Here is a 21,784-nt window from a genome sequence, read left to right as displayed (position 1 = left end):
TTCTCTAGTTATATATATTTATCTGTACATTTATTTATTTGTTTAATACAAAATCGCCGTCTATGCGCACACAGGTACACACACGTCTTATAAAAATATAGTCAACATGTTTATATGTGTACGTGTAATTTAAGTAAACATAGCGTCAGAAATACTCGTACTGTGTCACCCCATTGTCGCTGAAAACTCTTATAAGTCGCGCCCACGTTTTAAGTATCACCATCGATTTCGGTTCAGCTGTTCGCAAGATACTGTGTTAAACCATTCTTTCATTTTCTCATACTTTCCCGCAGACACGCTGACAGGAATGCTATCCTGCCCCGGCGGAAAGCGACGACTGTCCTAGTGAGAAACACTTACATACCAGTTTCTCATTAGGAGCTGAGTCACTAAGACTCATATTGTAAAAAGGGTGCTAAGAACTGTGAATCAGGACTTTTTTCTCCGTACTCGGATGGATGGGTGTTTTTGGAGCGGGCACGGTAAAAGTGTGAAAAATGTATTTAAAACTTTCCTAAAGCTGCTGTTAATAGTTGTAAATAAATAAATATTAGATTATTTAGAAATAACACAATTGAGAAGTGTTCAACGTTTATATTTTGTTCGCTTTTGCTAAGAGTCAAGTAGTTAGAGACTGGATTCGTAACCTTAGGTATTTTAAGATAAGAATGTATTAGTGTTAAATGTAATGCTATTTTCAGCCGTTAGGTGATCCATGGAACTCACCAAATGAATTAACCTTAAGCATGTTTGAGTAAAATTATCTCAGTTTATGGGGTTTCAAAAATCAAAGAAACGCATTTCACATTCTACAGCATTTCTTTTTCTTCGTGTTTTTGAATATTAATAATTATCTTTTGCATTGTGCCCTGGAGTATTTATTTTAAAAACAAAACTTGGGGTTTTCACAGCCAAAGAATATTATAAATCCACAAATCATTTATCTTTTTATTTTAATTGCTTTTTACTTGCTGTTCTGAAAACATCAATGTTTTCAACGTAACCGTGGATTTGTTACATTAAAGTATTTGAATGTAGTAATGACAAACTGTAAACCATTTCTTAGAAAACTAGGTTTAAGTGGTTTCCTCTCGAGAGCTTCGGCAAACTTTCTTCCATATTACAGTTAGAACTAAATGTGAAATATTGTAACAGTATTAGAGAAATAAACCACAGAAAAAGATTTAAATCTATATCTGAGATTTTACTAAATTGCTAGCACGATTTCCGTAAAAAACCGAAAACTTCACGGTTTATTTCTTCAACACCTCTCATTAGTCGATAATATATTTTTATGGGCATTATGAGGTGCCCATTATAAACAAAATAAGATTCGTTTTGTTATTTCGTAACAAGAGATTACTGAGATACAAAAAGTATGCGTTACATAAAAACGGAGTAAAAGAACCAATGGAAACATTTCTAGATTTGATTGGAGGATGACTTACATATCAGCAGGTTTCTCTACCAATTGTTACATACTAACAGTATGAAATATCCAATATAAATATCCCAGGTCTCGATTCTCAGTAGTGTTACTTATCAACAGAATGAAACAGCCAATTGAAAAAGCCATTTGAAATATCTTTCAAATTTGTTTCCAGCTAGCATTCCACATCGACAAAATGAAACTGTCAATTGAGACACCTATAGATATCGTTCTACTTAGTGCACGTACTAATGGTATCAAGACTATATAAAGACACCTCCAAGTGTGGTTCTACATGTGTTACGTATTGATAGAATGAAACAACAAATGAAATCGTTTTCAGTTTTGTTTCTAGTTATCATAGTGTAATGTTCTGAATTATAATAAAATTTGCGGTACTTTGAACTACAAAGAATGCGTATAAAAATAACATTAAGAACAGCATTGCACCTGATTTGAAAAGACGTTTTATAATACTATGTTAACACTGCGATAATAAGCAGCATTTTAACTCAAGGTATAACTTCATATAATGGAATATTGTTACACTGTGATACTAAGCAGCATTTTAACTCAAGGTATAACTTCATATAATGGAATATTGTTACACTGTGATACTAAGCAGCATTTTCACTCAAGGTATAACTTCATATAATGGAATATTGTTACACTGTGATACTAAGCAGCATTTTCACTGAAGGTAAAACGTAGTGTAATGAAACGTTGTTAACACTGCGATACTAAGCAATATTTTTACTAAAATTATGACTTGATACAATGAAACATTGTTACCAATGTGATGCTAAGCAACATTTACCTAATGGTACAACTTAGTATAGTGAAACATTGTTTATACTATGATGCTAGGAAACATTTTTAGTAAAATTATAACTTGGTAGAATGAAACATTGTTACCACTGTGAGGCTAGGCAATATTTTTAGTAAAAGTATAACTTGGAATAATGAAAGATTGTTAATATTGTGATACTAAGCAATATTTTAACTGAAGGTATAACTTAGTATAATAAAACATTGTTAACACTGTGACGTAAGCCAACATTCTTACTAAAAGTATAACTTGGTATAATGAAACATTGTTCACACTATGATATTAGACAATATTTTTACTAAAATTATAATTTGGTATAACGGAACATTGTTAACACTGTGTTACTAAGCAAAATTTTTACTAAAAGTGTAACCTGATATAATGAAATATTGTTAACAATGTGATGCTAGGCAACATTTATACTAAATGTATAACTTGGTATAATGAAACATTGCTAACGTTGTGATGCTAGGCAACATTTTTACTAAAAGTATAACTTAGTATAATGAAATATTGTTACCACTGTGATGCTAGGCAACATTTTTTACTAATACAATAACTTGATATAATGAAACATTTTTAACACTGCGATACTAAGCAACATTTTAATTGAAAGTATAACGTAGTATATTGAAACATTGTTAAAACTGTGATGCCAGGCAATATTTTTACTAAAAGTATAACTTGGTGTAACGAAACATTGCTAACACTGAGATGATAGGTAAGATTTTTACTAAAAGTGTAACATTGCTAACACTTTGACGTTAAGCAACATTTTAACTGAAAGTATAACTTGGTATAATGAAACATTGTTAAAACTGTGAATCTAGGCAACATTTTTACTAAAAGTATAACTTTGTATAATGAAAATTGCTGGCACTGAGGTGCTAGGCAAGATTTTTACTAGAAGTATAACTTGGTATTATGAAACATTGTTAACACTGTGATGCTAAGCCACATTTTTACTAAAATATAATTTGGTATAATAAAATATTATTAGCACTGTGATGCTAGCCAACATATTTACTAAATGCATAACTTGTATAATTGTTTGTTTGTTTTTTGAATTTCGCACAAACTTATATAATGAAACATTGTTAATACTCTGATATTTAGCAAGATTTTTGCTGAAAGTATAACTTGATATAATGAAACATTTTTAACACTGTGTTGCTAAGCAACATTTTAACTGAAGATTAACATGGTAAAATGAAATAATGTTAATGCTGTGATGCTAGGCAACATTCTTACTAAAAGTATAACTTGGTATAATGAAACATTGTTAACACTGTGATGCTAAGCAACATTTTTTATTAAAAGTATTACTTGGAATAATGAAACATTGTTAACACTGTGATGGTAAGCAACATTTTAACTGAAGATTAACATGGTAAAATGAAATAATGTTAATGCTGTGATGCTAGGCAACATTCTTACTAAAAGTATAACTTGGTATAATGAAACATTGTTAACACTGTGATGCTAAGCAACATTTTTTATTAAAAGTATTACTTGGAATAATGAAACATTGTTAACACTGTGATGGTAAGCAACATTTTAACTGAAGGCATAGCTTAGTATAATAAAATATTGTTAACACTGTGATGCTAGGCGGCACTGTTACTGAAGATATAACTTGCTATAGTGAAACATTGTTATAACTGGGATGCCAGACAACATTTTTACTGAAGGTACAAGTTGTTATAATGAAATATTGTTAAAACCGTGATGCCAGGCAAGAATTTTACTAAAGGTACAGTATGGTATAATTGAACATTGTTAAATCTGTTATGCCAGGCAAAATTTTTACTGAAGGTACAACTTGTCATAATGAAATATTGTTAACATCGTTATGCTAAGCAGCACTTTTAATGAAGTTATATCTTAATATTATGAAACACCGTGATCCTAGGCAACACATGCTAATAAAGATATCTTTTGGAATAATTAAATTTTGTGCCGTTAACGCCGTGACGTCCAGAAACAAACGTTAATGAATAAAAAAACGTTGTCCTGTTAACTTTAAGATATCAAGAATTATGCGTTAGTAAAGATAGACCTTGAAATAATGAAAGTTTGTTATAAAACTTCAATAATCTTCCGAGAAACTTCACAAAAATTCAAACGTGTAAATTTCTAAGTATTTTTCCCTTGCGTTACTTGCGGTGAATGAATAGTATGTTTGCATCACTATTCAGCTCACCAGTTGCAGTTACTCTTGGTGATCGGACTAGTTCTAGACACGAAGAGCAAGTTCTAAACATTCCAGCTTTAAAACTGCGCCTCAAAATATATGAACTAACTACAGCTCTTCTACGAACAATGAAACCAGAACAATTCTAATAGAAGAAAGTACTCGTGAAAGTCCGTGTCAGAAAAGAGCGTTCACTCGTTACAGTGTTAAACAGTACTATAATGTCACAAATGGACATGGGCGGAAGGATCTCCTTTCTTTCATAAACGTTACGCGGAATAGATAGAGAGACAACAGAACGATAAATAGAAGAGGGCTCACTATTCATAATTACCTTTTTTGTCATTAGAAAGGTAGTTGTTTCTAATCTTATTTCCGTTGATACGATTTATATATTAAACTGTTCATTGCCATACTTTGTTTTATCATAAAATTCGTCTTGGCTTAATTTAAGAACACTAATTTTGATTGGTTGTTATGGAAACTTTTAAATTTTTAATCGTGTTGTAGGACTGGTCTCTTTTATTCTCTCTTTTTATTTAACAATGAAATTTGTAACTTAAGACATATATATATATATATATACACACACAGAGAGAGCCAATAAGCTTAAGAGATATAAAATGTACTCTTTTAAGCGTTCTCAAACACCAGAATAGTAAAAAAAACTTTATGTTCCAAGCTACTAAAAGTATTGCACTACGAATTATCTAATCAGTTAATTTTGTTACATTCACATAGATAATTCAAGAAGTAATATATTCGCTTGTATTTGCTCCTCTCTAACGTTTAAACTGATATTATAAAAGTATCAAATTTCTTGTGTCACCATGTTTGTGAAAGATTAACGACAATTATGATTTCCTTAATATTGTTTGTGCAACACTGAAGTTACAAGTTCAGTTTTCGTTAAAATTATTTGTGAAAGATTAACTGCAAATTTTAAAATTATCTCAATATTGTTTGCAAAACAATAACAGCAGGGTTTAGCTTTCTTTTATTGTTTCTGAAACTAAGAGCCAAAGTTAAGATTATTTTAATACATTACGTCACCTTTACGGTTTTATTTGTCATTATGACATCTGTTCAATGTCTAAAAGCATTTTTTGTTCTGCATAATAGAGATTTGGTGTTATGCTCAAATTTGAAGCTTGTACCAGTTATTTTACTCTAAGATTGTGTTTGTTACAAGTACATTCTAGAAAATGTTGTGGTAAACACACCAGATAGCAAGAATCCTGAAAATATTTGCTATAAATAGTGATTCCTAGAAATTTTTGTTTTAGCATCCCAGCTTAAATCCTTGTTTTAAATACGACATGACAATACCTATGGAAACCTTAGTGAGCAAGTTGTATTATATTGTTTAATGTTAATTTAATTAATAGTACTGCTTGATTTTTTAAAGATATTTCTTTTATTGTCTTAATTGTCTGTAATGTATCTTTTATTCTGAGTAGTATTTTACAATTTTATCGTGATATGTTGATTTAGAACTAACCTAAATCTCCAAAGCAAATCGATTCTTTTGACATATTATTGGTATTACATCCGAAACCATCCCAAACAACGAGTTAATTTTTAATTCTATGTAGACTTAATGTTAATAATATATATATATATATAACATCACCACCTAGTGGTATATAACATCGGTGTATGATGTTATACAGTGACATGTAAGGACCTTTGTTACAAGTAAATCACATAGCAAGAGTGTTTTGTCTAAGTTAGACATTATCGAATCATAATTTATCCATAATCTAGTTAACCTGTATATAAGCAACGAATTTAGTATCCTCTAAATTGTGTTAACTCTTAGAAGGGCGCCCCCTCTGTGGAGAGTGATAAGTAGTTAGATTTACAACGCTCCCCGCTAGTACAGCGGTATGTCTCCGGATTTACAACGCTAAAATCAGGGGTTCGATTCATCTCGGTGGGCTCAGCAAATAGCTCAATGTTACTTTGCTACAAGAAAACACACACCTTCCAATGGATGGGAATGAAACCTATATTGTTAAGAGGTTTCTTTTTGGACAGGTTAAATAATAAACTTGATTAAAATATACTATCTATATTCTTTTAAAGTCAATTGACCAGTTAATTTGAAGAACAGTGTTTGCTATTTTCTATCTTCCCTCGATTATATCATTGGTATTTATATGTAACATCAAAATTCAACTTTTATTATTTTCTTAAGGATTAAAAAATAAACGATTATTAAATTTATTGCATAACATTTAATACTATGGGATTAACAGTAATGTAATAATGACACTAGAGTAAAAATGAATTTTAATATAGTCAAATAAGTGCTAAACTTCTATCCCAAGAACTGAGGTTTTCTCCAATACGACACCTTACATAGCAGGTTTTATGCAATACCATACCTTGTATGGCAGGGTTGTTGTTTTTTTGTCATTATGGTATCTTATATATAGTACGTTTTGTGTAGCACAACATCTTATGTAGCGGGGTTTTTTTCCAGTACGACACCTTATATAGCACGTTTCGTTTTTTCCCCGATACTTCACCTTATGTAGCAAGTTTTTCTTTTTTTCCCCTTATTTAAAATTCTGAGAGACTCAAAGCTTTACTAAATAGTCAGGCGTGTGGAATTAGAGTTATTAACTTTAATTGCTATTAACAAATGTTTGAGGCTCAGAGTTTTACAAAAGTATAAATACGCATCTTTACAATTGTCAAGTTAATATGCTGTAAACAGTTGTTTCCAGTTGCAAAGTTTCCTTCAAAGATCAGTCACGTGGCTGTACCATTAACAAGCTGTACATTAATATCTGTAATCAGATATTATCAGACACATGACTTACTATTTATCAAGTTTAGTTCCTGTAAACAAATATTTTCAGACATCTGTCTTTCTGTTTATCACGTATATCTGCTGTAATCAGATATTCTCAGACATGTGACTACATATTTAACAAGATTAGTTACTGTAAACAAATATTTTCAGACATGTATCTTTCTATTTATCAAGTTTATCTACTGTAATCAGATTTTCTCAGACATGTGATTTTATATTTGACAAGTTTAGTTGCTCTAAACAGGAAGTTGAAACTTTCCCTCATACTTCAGACATGTGGCTTACATATAGTTATTTGGTTTCTGTAAAGAAACGTCCCTGTCACTAAAGTTTCAAAGCTCCTCGAAATCTTTACTCAAGCGTTTTATTACCTCGATGTGAAAGGAAAAGCCTCGATGAATATTTCAGAATTTCTGGAAGATAATGTCTAATACTGTATGCATTTCTCATGGAGTAGTTAACTGGCCGCATATTACTTAATCTCAATATGTCAAGCTTCTAAGTCAAGAGTTATCCATTGAATAACAATGATTGAATATCACAATTTCTTTACGGATACGAGAGTTGGTCCTCGCGCCACAATAGCCCATGCTAGAATGTAATCTACGCGACGACACTTACACAGAGAAACACATTGTAAAATGATAAGAAACTTTTCAAATATGTCATTTAGGCTCACCACGAATGCTCTACTTATTTTCTAGCTTTCGTTTCTTTCATTTTACGCTTAGACATGCAGAAACGTACTGAAAAATAGTCCTAAATTGTTTATCCCTGTCTCATTTTTCAACCAAAATATCAGAAAATTTTTGTTTACAGGAAGCGACTTTCAGTACAAAGAAACATATATTTGTTATAATCAAACTTTAGCGGTATTAAGGATAATACAGTGCTTGTTGTATCTGTTGGAGACTGCTGTACATTTTGAATTATACAATAAGCTAACCGAGAAAATAATTTTGTTTTCTTTGTTTCCAATGTACGAACCTGCTTTGTAATTTTCTTCACCATGGCTGATTCCGTCCTGTTATTATACAAACACCATACTATAATGGAGCTCTTGCTTGAATGATACCGGAAAAACGTTTTTATTATGCGATATGCAAACCCCCAACTTCGCGAAATATTTATCCTGTATGCATGTAGACTTGTAATAGGGGTCACGATTTTCTCGTCTCGTCTCCGTTTCCTGTCATGGAGAGCTTTGTTTTTTCTCCATTCTCAGGTTGCATATATGTCGTTATGAGTACATCACACGCAGATCTACTCAACTAACGATATCTATATAAATATAATAGTATTGTCTGTTGTATGTCCATGTAAATACTTCGCAGGTACGGATGGATCTTCACCAAAATTGATATGGAGGTTCATTACGTCCATGAGGAAATACACACAAATTTTCAATTTTAAATTTTGCAATGTTTATGCGGGTTGTTTCTTTTTTTACCACTACTTCCCCTCCGTTGATGGATCTTCACCAAATGTGGCATGAAGGTTTGCTGGGTCCATAAGGAGATACATTCATATTACGGTTTCACATTTTGTGTTTTGCTGTTTTATGGGTGTTCTGGTTTTTGTTAATTATATATAAAGAAACAACTTTTCATGTCCTAAGGTAACCTTTCATTAATCGTGAATTAACATAGCTTTTGTCGATGGTACAGGTGCCCCACTAGTCACTTTAAAAATACGTATATTCCAGCAACTTAAGCAATTTTATAACCACGAATAAATGCGAGAGCATTACGGGAACAGAAAAGAAAGATGTATTTGTAGTCGTATTTCAAATGGACGCTAAACGAAATACAAAATGATGCGAAAACAGACAATCAACGAATTTTTTATTTTACATTTTATTGGTTTTAGTAACAGAAACGAGCAATCAAAAGAATGTTTGTTTATTTGTAATTAAGCACAAAGCTACACAATGGGCTATCTAAGCTCTACCCACCACGGGTATTGAAACACGGTTTCTAGCGGTGTGAGTCCAAAGACATGCCGCTGTGCCACTGGGGAGCGTAAAAGGGATGAATGAAAGTTGTGAAAAACAAATGTCAGCATTCTTGAAATGTATTGACCTTGTTATGTTTTCTCTCATCGACTGGTTATCGCTGTCGCTTAAGATTCATAGTGAATGAGAGCATTTTCAGATAAATGACTATCTAATTTTCTGGTCACAAAGACAACTCTAGCTCGTTCAGCTTTGCTCTTTCTTTCTCTCTCTCTTACAGTAGAGCATAAAGAACAGATCCAGTTAATAGTCGTAGAACAGAACTAGTTTGTCGACATTATCCAAGAGGAAACTTATATATAAATTGTCTATAAATAATAACCAATCTCGATATGTCGTTATGTACGAAGAAGCTTTCTTGTCCATTTGTTATCTTTATCGTCGAGAGGAGCGTTAATCCACGTGGACGTTCATCTCTCAAAATGACAATAACTCTCTTGCTTCACACAGCTCCTGCGCAATAGAGTTCACTTCTAACTTACAGACGTTCGACGCCAACTGCGCGTCACAATAATAATTTAAGAGCCTTTTGGCACTTTTAACCTTAGAAATCTTCTTCCAAGTTATTTTCTGCTCAAACCAAGACGAATTCTGTACTCGATGAGGAACCATACCAATGACAGGTGATTAGAGATCAGATTATTTCTACTCGATGCAATGGCTTTTTGTATTTTAATGTCTTGAGCTAGAAGACAGACATTTTGTCTTGCTTCTATAAAACTTTCATTTCTAAATACACCAAAGAATCTTTTAATGTAAAATGACTTCATACTCTGTAGTCACACAGCAAGGAGAAGGAATGGCGGGTGATTAGTGTATAATAAAAATTTGGTTACTATTACGTAATTTTCGCCAATTCTATACTCATTTTAGTTTATAATATAGACTGAAGCGATATTTTCCTAACTAGCTTTTTATTGAATGCGGTAAAAACGTAGCTGGGTTTTCATATTGTAGAGGAAAAATTTGTTGCGTGATATGAAAACTTAAGAAAAGGCGCCTGTCGGTTGCTTTTCCTTTGTTATACGCTTTCCAGTAAATAAAAATATCTTTAAATTTTCATCAAGAGAGTGAAGTGCAGTTAAATTCCCAGTAGCGCTTTTTTTATACATGATCGCTCGTGTAAGTTCGGTTTCTGGTAACAGGGGTCGATAAAATAAAATCAGCCCTTGCGTTTGGTTTGTTCTGAATTTCGCGCAAAGCTACTCGAGGGCTATCTGCGCTAGCCGTCCCTAACTTAGCAGTGTAAGACTAGAGGGAAGGCAGCTAGTCACCACCAACTTTTGGACTACTCTTTTACCAACGAATAGTGGGATTGACTGTAACATTATAACGCCCCCATGGCTGAAAGGGCGAGCATCTTTGATGTGACGAGATAAAAACGTTACTCACGTCTTTACAGTAAATTTTTGTAGCGATTACTAACGTTTTACTCTTCTTAAGTAATATGACTAATAAAGAAATATAATTTTAATATTTTTCATTCATCGTTAATTTTTATAGTTCATGTTGAAATAGAAACAAGTCTAAGAAAAAAAAATCCAAATTTGTAAAATTCGTCTGATACCTTGCACCTTAATCTGACTATCAGCTGAACATGTTTGTATACCTATGCATATATATATATATTTGTCCGCTTTGGGTTTTCTTTCAGGTCCAAAACGCCAACAAAAGTAATGTTTTTATGGCACTTACTATGAAATCATGGATGGTGGTGGAAAAGTAAATGAGATACAACTCAAAACTGTTAGGTATCAGCTCGTCCATAATGCTCTTAAACTGCACTAGAAATTAAAAACTTATTAAACATTCCACCAGAGACCGTTGTTTCGAGGAATGGGGAAGATATTATACATCAACCCGTCAATAATGCACTTAAACTAAACTAGAAATGAACAACTCTTTAAACACCACCACCAGAGGGCATTATTGTAAAGAATGGGAAGGTGCCAGACACGGGTTGTTTCAGCTAGCTAACCTTTGCTTTGCTGCAGCTTTCCTTGTGCCACCGAAATTACAGATGAATGTCTTACTTATGCGTAGTACTCTAACAATCGGGTTTCTCCTAGTCACATTATGGGCAGGTGTAGACATATGTGCCCCGGATATTTTCGCATGGAACGTCACATTCCTGTTCACGAATATAGTGCACTCACTGTTTCTTCTGTTCCTAAACATACCGCCCAGGATCCAACCGGAACTCACAGATTTGTTCAACAAAAGTTTTGTTCCGCTAAAAGTCGACAAGAACAGTTTTATGGAATTAGTAACAGAAGCGGAAGTAATTTCTATCAGCCCAGAGGAATATTATGCTATAGAGAGCACTACGGCAGCAGACGAAAGATTGGGTGTGTTGCTTAGTGGAAAGTAAGTATATCTGTTATTATTTCTCTTTGTTTAATGATCTTAGCCCACAAAAACGCTAGGTAGTTTTATGAAGTTTCTAAAAAAAATTCAGTATTACACATGACTGTGCAAGAAATTACGTGATGTACATTAGATTATATCACAGAGAGTTAATCAAACCTTATAAAAAAATTTAAAAATGCGTGTTACGCAAGCTAAAGCGTGGTGTGTTGCCATGGATGACGCCATGGACTTCATATTTAGTTTACAAGAGTTTCCGACCAGAGCAAAACCACAACTATCGATTTACAGGTTATTTCACAGGAACCAAAACATTTACAGACCAATATTGTTTTGTTTTTCAAATTTCACACAAAGCTACACGAGGGCTATCTGCGCCCCTAATTTAGTAGTGTAAGACTAGAGGGAAGGCAGCTAGTCATCACTACCCACCGCCAACTTTTGGATTACTCTTTTATCAACAAATAGTAGGATTGATCGTCACATTATAACGCCTTCACGGCTGAATGGGCGAACGTGTTTGGTACGACGGACAGAAACTGTTAAAAGACGAAGACTTAAGAGACGTACGTACCATTCCGAAGAAGAAATCTCTCAATGTCTCATCGGTAAGTCTAAAGGCTAATAACGCTAAAAAACCGGATTCTGAAACCTATTATATAGCTTTCTGCTTAACTACAAACAAGCCGAAGAAGAGAGCACTTGATTTTATTCATGAGAACAGAACTTTAAGAGTAGCAACTGTCTCTGAAACCAAAGACCAACTAACCATGATCTGTGGACTTATAACACAAAAATTCTGATTTTGATACCCGAAGTGGCCACAGTACAATATCAAACTGTTAGATTTGAATTAAAAGCAAAATATATATATATATTGTAGGTTAATTGAAATGAGAAGGTCTAAGAAACTACAGTAGGTAAACAACACTTTTCATGATAAAATGTAACTAAAATCATAAAAGTTCAGGTATTTACTAAACCAGTGTTAAAATTAGGATTTAAGATTGTATTTGAATAGGTCTCGTCTAGTGCACACTAAAAGCATATAGTTTTACATATTTTCTGTTATCCAATAAAAGATATAACAAATTAACAACATTCTCAAGGTGGACACTTTTTTGTGCACCTCTTTATATCTTTTTGCAGAGTTATACTTGAGCAACAGCTTTGTTGAGTTGCACCGGAACTATATTTTTATTAAGTTGTAGTGGTGTTATAGTTTTGGTTCAACTAAATAAAGGGCTGAAACTCAATAAAACTAAAGCTCCAGTACAACTACGTTTTTATTAAGTTTCACTTAAGCCATATTTATGCTGTGCTAATGGAATATTTTTCTCAAAATCCATTGGAATATTATTATTCCACACAAATGTTATTTATTACATAAAAATGTTAACAAAAATTCTGCTATGAAGGGTATATATATATTAATGAAAGAGTTTTATCGCAAGGTTTAAGATATAAAAACCGTTTGTTATAATCCTGTGCGATATTAAACTTATGTGAGGTTAATATTTTCCTGGCAGGATGAAAGCTACATTTGGAAACCTTTTTCTCCACTATATCCATCCAAACGAATTCCTGGATTCTCCAGAATGGGAATCTTGCACGGTGGATAGTGATAAACTTTTCCAGGTAAAGTAAATAAATATTTGTGACAACTAAGTAGTTAATTCGCACTATCGTTAACTGAGAAAAATAGTAATTAATAGTGAGTAAAAAGGATATAGTGTTAGATGGAAAGTAAGAAATTGTGTCAGATAAGGGGACTTGTACAGGTTATTATTTAACTTACTATTATAGAGTGTTACATGAAAAGTAAAAAGTTGTTAGATATGGGGACTTGTACAGGTTATTATTTAACTTACTATGATATAGTGTTACATGAAAAGTAAAAAGTTGTTAGATACATGTACTAGTACAGGTTGTTATTCAACTCACGAGATAAAACTGAAATAGAAACCCTTATAACCCGAGCCTTTTCGAAAGCGCTTTCGGGTTATAAGGGTTTCTGTTTCAGTTTATCAAGATGTTTTTGACCTACGTGTTTTCAGCACATCATGATTTAACTCACTAGGATATAGTGTCACATGGATAATAAAAACGTTCTATTATATAAGGAAGAAGAAATACTTGGTTAGTAATTAATTATAAATATGATTTTGTCTACTTGAAAATATTCAACTATTGTAACAAAACAAATTGTTTTCACGTGTTATATATTGATTAACTTTTAAGCCACGTTAAACGGAAATAACTATTTCATGTTCCTGCGTGGTTTGTATACATTTAACTGATTTAACGTGCAATATATTTTGTAAAGAAGAGTTAGTTAGGATGCTAACAACTGTAAACATTACAGCAACGTTTTGACCTTCGTTGTTCGCTCCTCTACATAAAAAAAACATTTCTCAACCCAAACCAGCCGTTTTTACACATATAGTTTGATGTTATATTCTTTACTTATTACTGTTAACTTAAGCACTTTAAGCGTTTGAACATCACGTGACCGTGTTAGATTAATTGTTTTTCATGATAATTTATTTGTGGATGTTTTTTTCATGCCAACAGAGGTGTCACTAGACGCTAGGAAAGGGGGCTTGAACCCCGAATTTTTCAAGCACCTGGTGACTCTTCTGCTTGCCAAAACGTGTAATTTCACTGAAGAAGAGAAATAATCCGTGAATGTTAGTAGGTTAATATGTTCCCCGATTCACTGCTGTCACTGTTTCGTATAACTTGAGGTAAGTTACATGTAATATATCATGTCTCGTCTGTTCCATTACTTACACTGTTTCCATAAAAACTTAAAATCTAATATTTTGTCACACAGACGTCCTCGCAACAACTTTAAAGTTTAGAAAAATCGGTCTATATACTCTAGGTAAATATAAAAGAAAATATATTGATTTAAACCAACGTTTCGCCTTTACGGCTTTATTAGGGTTAATCTACACAACTTAGCGCGCTGTTAAAATAGTTAATACCCTATAAATTGTTCTCGCCCAAAGTATCTGTTATAGATTGAGTCAGATATAGAAATCCAGGACAAAAAAGAAACGCCATTAAAAATACTTAAGAGCACTTGAGTTGTATACATTAACTCTTGCAAACACGAAACGTTGATTAAAATTTAAAATATCGTTTACATATATCTGGAGTATAAAGGTCATTTTTTTTTCTAAATTTTTATCAAAATGTATATATCCTCTTCCCAGTACAAATTCTGAAAGACGTCAAACACACTTTTAAAACTCCTTTGTTGTGATATTATAAATATGTTGTGGGTAAATGATTCTCCACACGAAACCTTATTAATGAAACGTCACAGCAGTGAGAAGATTCAAAAAGAGAACACACTTAGAAAAATACTCTGTCCAACAACTCTAAAACTATGCAGATGCAAAATGATATAGTCTGTATAAATATCTGGTGACTTTCGGTGTTATTGTAAACTTCCTAATGAGACAGTTTCACCTGATGCTTTTGTGTTTTATGCCAAAAAAAATTGTAAAAAGCGAAAGCTCTCCAGATATTTGACACGTCGCAGCTGTTTCTTGTGCGTGCGTAAACACAGAGTAGCACATGCATGTTTTCTATAGAACTTCTCTCTGCTTAACATGTTCATCCATCGAACGTGTAAAAAACGTACAAGTCAGATATACGTTCTGCTCATTTTCTACGTTCCTATGAATTCTGATGTTAAAAGCATGTTGACACCAAAACTTTCTGAGCTGAACGTACTGGTAAGCATCGTCTTAATAAATCAAACATTATTACGGCTGATAATATTTCCAATGTAATTTTATCGACATAATTCCACCATAATAAGTCCCCTAACAGCAGTAAATGATGATGAACAGGCAATACAATATTACTTGTGCTACAGGAATAATAGGGTGAAGCTTTAAGCTTTCGCATATTTACATGTTTGGTTTCAAAACCAAAAATTCAAACTATTTCACTGGTTAACACGTCAAAAAATATGATATATCATAGCTTTAACTCTTTAACCTACAAATCTCCTACAAACGAGTTTATTTGTCACTGTTCTTGTAAAAAAAAAATTAATACTTATCAAATAGGAAATGTTAGGTAAAAGTATGGCCAAATTTCTGTTTGTGCTTTCAGAATATAGTTGTACTGCATCAACTTAAGTAATTAGCGTCTCGGGCAGTGTATCAGAGGGTTTGGAGTTACGCGCTGAATATACTCTGCACCTTTGGCCATGAATGCAGTGTAAAAGTGATAGTCAATTATATTATGCCATGCAAAAACAAGACGAATCGGTGCTTCTGGCTGGTTGTCTCCCATCTGGTCAGTAGGCCAAAATAAGGAGTTATGCATAAAATTAGAGGTTCTTGAACAAACAGTTTATTCCATTTGTACATTAAGCGTCGTTAAGAGAACAAATTCAGTTTGAATAATTTCCCTAGCAATCATAAAACGTCGGCATGGAAAAGGGAGGCGCGAAGTAGTTTAAATAAGTTTCACATTTTAATGAATTGTCAAAAAGTACAAAATTCTGTACAGGTGGCTTTTCTAAAAAATGACGTCATAATCTAGATAGATAAATGTAACATATTTTAATGTATCCTTTGGTAAAAAATAATGTGTTGCATTCTAATTACTTGTAATGATGTTTCTTTCTGACTCTGTGTTTCTATATGAAGAATGTTAGCAAAATTTGAAGAAATGCAATTTTTATGTCATACAAGTTTAACACTACAGGAAAAATTTCCGTAAGGTTCAATGAACTCTGGTAAATAATTTGTTGTGTTTTAATCATCATACTTGTAATGGTGTTTCTTTCGCTTTCTGTGTTTCTACAACTGCTACCAACTCTGTCAGATACTCTGGTAAAGAATAATTTATGTTGTTCTAATTTCTTGTAATGGTGTTTCTTTTTTGTTCTGGGTTCGTTCTTCTGCTACCATTTATGGCAGATACTCTGGTAAAGAATAATTTATGTTGTTCTAATTTCTTGTAATGGTGTTTCTTTTTTGTTCTGGGTTCGTTCTTCTGCTACCATTTATGGCAGATACTCTGGTAAAGTATAATTTATGTTGTTCTAATTTCTTGTAATGGTGTTTCTTTTTTGTTCTGGGTTCGTTCTTCTGCTACCATTTATGGCAGATGCTCTGGTAAAGTATAATTTGTTATGTTCTGATTACTTGTAATGGCGTTTCTTTCTTGTTCTAAGTTTCTACATCAGCTGCTATCTCTTCCAGATACTTTGGGAAAAAATAATATTGTAATTATTTATAATGGTGTTTCTTTGTCACTCTAGGTTTCTATATCTGCCGTGGAACCAAGTCGTTATCTTCTTTGGTCACGTCGAAAACTCGATGCTACTCTCAATAATAACATGTTTCTTCGTAGTCTGATGTATAATCTTATTGGTAAAGATATCGTCAACAAACTTTATTTGCTCAACGAAGCCTATCATTCAGACTGGAACCTCAGGAAGAAATCCCCAATACCCGACTGGTGGCGCCATCATACCACAAGAAGTATGAGTGCTGATGTTGTCCACATGGGGACTAAAGGTCATTTGAGATCACTTTTGTGGCGATCACGACCTGGAAGCTCTGTGCCACCAGATAGTACAGGTACCATAAATACACGTATCTTATAAAGCTTAAATGTGCTTTAAAGAGAACTAGTGATATACAAATAATTAAAAAACTGTTTTCCATACAATAATTATTTTGTTTCATTAATTTTAACTTTTTTAAAGATAGTTTTTTCCTTTTTCTTTTTATTTGTTCCATTAAAATAGTGGACAAAGATTCGTACTGACTTCCAATTTTTGTGTTCATTGTGCTCCCATATATTATGACTGAACCAACCTTGCACTACTGCGCTACGTTTAACATTATTAGCTGGGCCGGGTGTGACATAATAGTTACCTTTTCGGTAAAAAAGATGCGCTTGAGTATGCATGTACGCATTTATATAAGTAAGTAATAATACCCAACTACACGCCCTCAGGGTCCACTTAGTATGGGTGCAACATTTCAGGTCTTTAGGTTCTTTCATCTTGGAGATGTGGGAGTTACCCACACATACAGAGACACGCCTTTTCATTATTATAGATGAAGTGAAGGAGTAGAAAACAAATCAATACACATAATATTCAATTTTTACACATATTCGTAGAATACATTGACTTGCAACCAGATTTGTATCATCCTAATATTCTTGTTTATATTCATTTTGGCGCTACCTTATCTACATCATTTCACATTTATCAAATATTTTTATTATTTGTTTGTTATTGGTTGATACAAACAACCTTTAACTTTTGACTTTGTCACATTCAAAACTGTACTCGTTAACTTGTTATTAGTTGATAAGGACAACTTGCCTTGTACTTGAACGTTTCGACGTCGTTGACCCGGCATGACCAGGTGGTTAAGGCACTCGACTCGTAATCCGAGGCTCGAGAGTTCGAATCCCCATCACATCAAATATGCTCGCCCCTTCAGCCGTGTGTACATTAGAATGTGACGGTCAATCCCACTATTCGTTGGTAAAGAGTAGTCTAAGAGTTGGCGGTGGATGGTGATGACTAGCTGCCTTCACTCTAGTCTTATACTGCTAAATTATGGACGTCTAGCGCAGATAGCCTTCGTATAGCTTTGCGCGAAATTCAAAATAAACAAACCAATCGACGCTGTTGCATGTATCGTTTTTATTCTGTAACAGTTGCATCTCTATTTGAAAAATATGTCTTTCAAACAGTGTTAACTACTTTAGCTTTGAACTGTGAATTTGGTACAAAATAAACGCGACCTCTGACTGATGAAAACAATTCACTCCATGAGCTATTAATATCGATAGTTTCTTGCTTGCAGTTGGTAATTGAAAAAAGGTGCAATGGATTCCTCTCATCTCGAAAGAACCATTGTGATGTTTCGACTGCACCAATAAGAGAAGAAGAAGAGTTATACCAGCGTAGAAACGCCCTTTAGATATTTTACTTAACATCAGTTGAAAGTGTGCATGGTTTTTCATGAATGAGCATTGTTTAATTCGTATATGTTAGTCAAACCACCTAGTTGAATAGACCTTTGTAATAAGGACTATACTAACGTGTCTAGGCTTGGGCTATACCAGAATACTTCTATTATCCGATTCGAGAGCTGGCCATCTTAAAATTACAAAGATATAAAAAGAAAAGCATAAGTTTTGAAGGGATTTGCTCTGAATTTCGCGCAAAGCTATACGCGAGTTATCTGCATTAGCCATCCCTAGTTTAACAATGAAAGACTAGAGGGAAAGCAGCTAGACATCACAACCCACCGCCAACTTTTAGGCTACTCTTTTACCAACGAATAGTGGAATTGACTGTACATTATAGCGCCCCTACGGCTTAAAGAGCGAGCATGTTTGATGGAACGGAGATTCAAACCCGCAACCCACACATCGCGAGCCATACCAGGCCTACTTTTGAAAGAAACTCTATTCCATCACACCAGTCTTATACTAATTTTGACACAATGATGTGCCCTCTTCTGTCTGACATTGTCTTTAGAATTATAATTTTCTCTTTTTTTTTAACAGTTAAACACGATATTTTGTTGTTGATAGATTATTAGTGTGAAACTAACTAGTCAAAATATTTCTAATTTATTATAAAACAGACTGGAATATAAATCTTTTGATTCACAGCACTATCTGCCGGTTGATATTTTTAACGTGTAGTGTTTAAATGTGTGTATACACATATAAAATTTGGTTTTATAACCCATTTCTGTATAGGTTCCACACCTTTTCACTTATCTCGGAGCATGCCACACCTCTCTGGCCCAGGACCATACCCTAATCTCAACTTTCCTTCTCCGGACACGAATGCCACACAATCAAGAACAGTTTGCCTCCACCCGACTCACAAGACATCACTGTCATCTGCTTTATCTTCAAGTTGCCAGATTCCGGTTCATGTAACCTTTGAAACATGTGTTTAATAAGACTGCCTTGAAACGAACCTAGATTTCATCGCCTGAAATTAAAAAAAAAAACAATAACATGGAAAGTTTCTAGTTTGTACGATTAACTCATTCTCTTTAGAAACAATATCCTAACACTTATGTTCATTACTTGCAAAGAGAAACTGTTTATCCTCAACTGCAGGATAGTCGATAGATTAGGCTTATGAAAATGTTCCGAAGTCAGCATTTAAGTCGCCTGAGTAAAATAACCTAAGTTAACTAGACATTACATTTTGTCAGTTTAAGTAGCACTTCACTAACATACCAGTTCTTTGTACAAAAGTCCTATTTAATATCCCGTGTCCGAAATGCGCAAGTACAACATTATTTACCACATTTATCAGTTGTTCTGTCTTAGCAGTAAAAATTTCTCATCTATTCCATTTTCACAGATCTGCCCTTACATGTTCTGTTGAATACCATGAAACTAGACGAATTGTTTATACATAAATTACTCAGATTTTTTGTTTGTATGTCTATTAAGATATGTTATTACCTGTTGAGCGTTTCCTTATACTGTTGGATAAAGTAGTATATTTTTTCACACTTGTTCGCCAAACAGGAAAGAAGACCGGCTGTTTATACAGTCATTTGACCAAATCCTATGGTTTGCACTTTGTTGCTCTTAAGACAAAGCAGAAATAGTGCCTTTCAGTTCAACTTACATAACTAATAACTGTTTATTTTTGTGACAACAAAATTACTTTTTTTCCTAATTAATGGCCAGTAGTGTTTTCTTGTGTTTTTTTAGGTTTTAGGAGATTCATTCATCAGATTAAGTGATCTTATACCAAAGGTGACGTACTTTATTCCAGCGTCTTCTCAACTGTTTTTTTATAAAATGATGCATTGTGCGCAAAACCGAGTTACAGAAAGTCGACTTAATCTAATTGATGTGATCGTATGAATCAAATTACCATTTTTAACAGACTGTAAAGCATCATAGCAATAACGCTCAAGTCTCACATTTGTATAAGTAAAACAGGCATATTCCTTTTCCTTTGGTGGTAAACAGAACACTAGCAATCCCAAAATTGGTATATTTCTTTCCCCTGGTGGCGAACAAAAAACCTGATATCCTAAAACTGGTATATTCTTTTCCCTGAGTGGTTAACAGAACACCAAATATCCTGAAACTAGTATATTCCTTTCCCTTGGTGGTTAACAGAACGCCAGATATCCTGAAACTAGTATATTCCTTTCCCTTGGTGGTTAACAGAACACCAGATATCCTGAAACTGGTATATTCCTTTCCCTTGGTGGTTAACAGAACACTAGATATCCTGAAACTAGTATATTCTCTCTCCCTGTAGTAGATATCATTTAAATTGAATCTGTGACTTAGTTCCCCCTATTTAGACAATCTAGTTTCCAATATTAGCTGAAGTCGATATATTGTCAATAGCAGATTCTTTTATATACCGTTTAGACAGTATAATTTCCAACGTCAGCTGAAGTTGCTATATTGTCAACAGCGGATGTTCATAAAGCTTAGGTTCGCAGTAGTCATAGTGCTTTACTATTCCTAGAAATGACACTTCTCAGGGCTACAGAGATCTAACTACAAACACCTATCTATACACGCATGCATATATATATATAGTATTTCTGTTCTAGAACCACAAGAGAAGACTGGTAAAAAATGTTTAAAAAGTAAGTACTTTTTGTAATAAGGGACGCTATAGTAAAGATAGTCTTCTAACTTAATTTTCTCCCCTCGAATCCGTTAGTTAAAAATGCTGTTCTTGCTATTAAAGTTAGTCTCTTAGAAAAGATGTATACCTTTAAATTACTCTAATAAACATCTGTACGTGCCTAAACAAACTGTGCGCTTCTCTTTGTTGTTGTTTGTCTTTTTATACGTAACTAGTCATTCTTATACAATTTTGAATTTTTCATTCAACAAGTCACGTGACAAGTATGGCCGATATAAGCAGTTGCAGTAGAATGACATGTATCAGAAATACATTTTGGCAGTGGTTGGAGTTTTGTAAGTAGTTGGACGACACGAAAAATTCATCACTTTTGGAAAGTATTTGCATACTTAAATCGTAAAGATTTTTTCAGATCGACAATTTTAAATTTTCATTGTGGGAATACCGCTTCTACTTAATCGCATTGAAAAAC

At 33.4% G+C, this 21,784-nt stretch overlaps 1 protein-coding gene across 4 annotated transcripts; it reads left to right on the top strand.

The window, feature by feature from the left end:
- Window positions 1-284: 284 nt before the first annotated feature.
- Window positions 285-21,481, top strand: LOC143257635 (popeye domain-containing protein 1-like). 4 transcript variants are annotated; one of them, XM_076516669.1, is made up of 5 exons: window positions 285-499; window positions 10,945-11,657; window positions 13,187-13,295; window positions 16,951-17,272; window positions 19,428-21,481. In XM_076516669.1, the coding sequence occupies exons 2-5, from the start codon at window positions 11,182-11,184 to the stop codon at window positions 19,631-19,633; spliced, it is 1,113 nt and encodes a 370-aa protein (XP_076372784.1). In that variant the 5' UTR covers window positions 285-499; window positions 10,945-11,181; the 3' UTR covers window positions 19,634-21,481. The 4 variants fall into 4 exon arrangements, with proteins under 4 accessions (XP_076372784.1, XP_076372787.1, XP_076372785.1 ...); XM_076516672.1 differs by having other exon boundaries at window positions 292-482; XM_076516670.1 differs by lacking the exon at window positions 285-499 and adding an exon at window positions 4,560-4,805.
- The last annotated feature ends 303 nt before the right edge of the window (window positions 21,482-21,784 follow it).

Source organism: Tachypleus tridentatus, chromosome 7, assembly GCF_004210375.1.
Source record: "Tachypleus tridentatus isolate NWPU-2018 chromosome 7, ASM421037v1, whole genome shotgun sequence".
NCBI classification, from domain to species: Eukaryota; Metazoa; Arthropoda; class Merostomata; order Xiphosura; family Limulidae; genus Tachypleus; species Tachypleus tridentatus.
The sequence above is the reverse complement of the archived record's forward strand: the minus strand, read 5'-3'. Positions and strand labels throughout refer to the sequence as shown.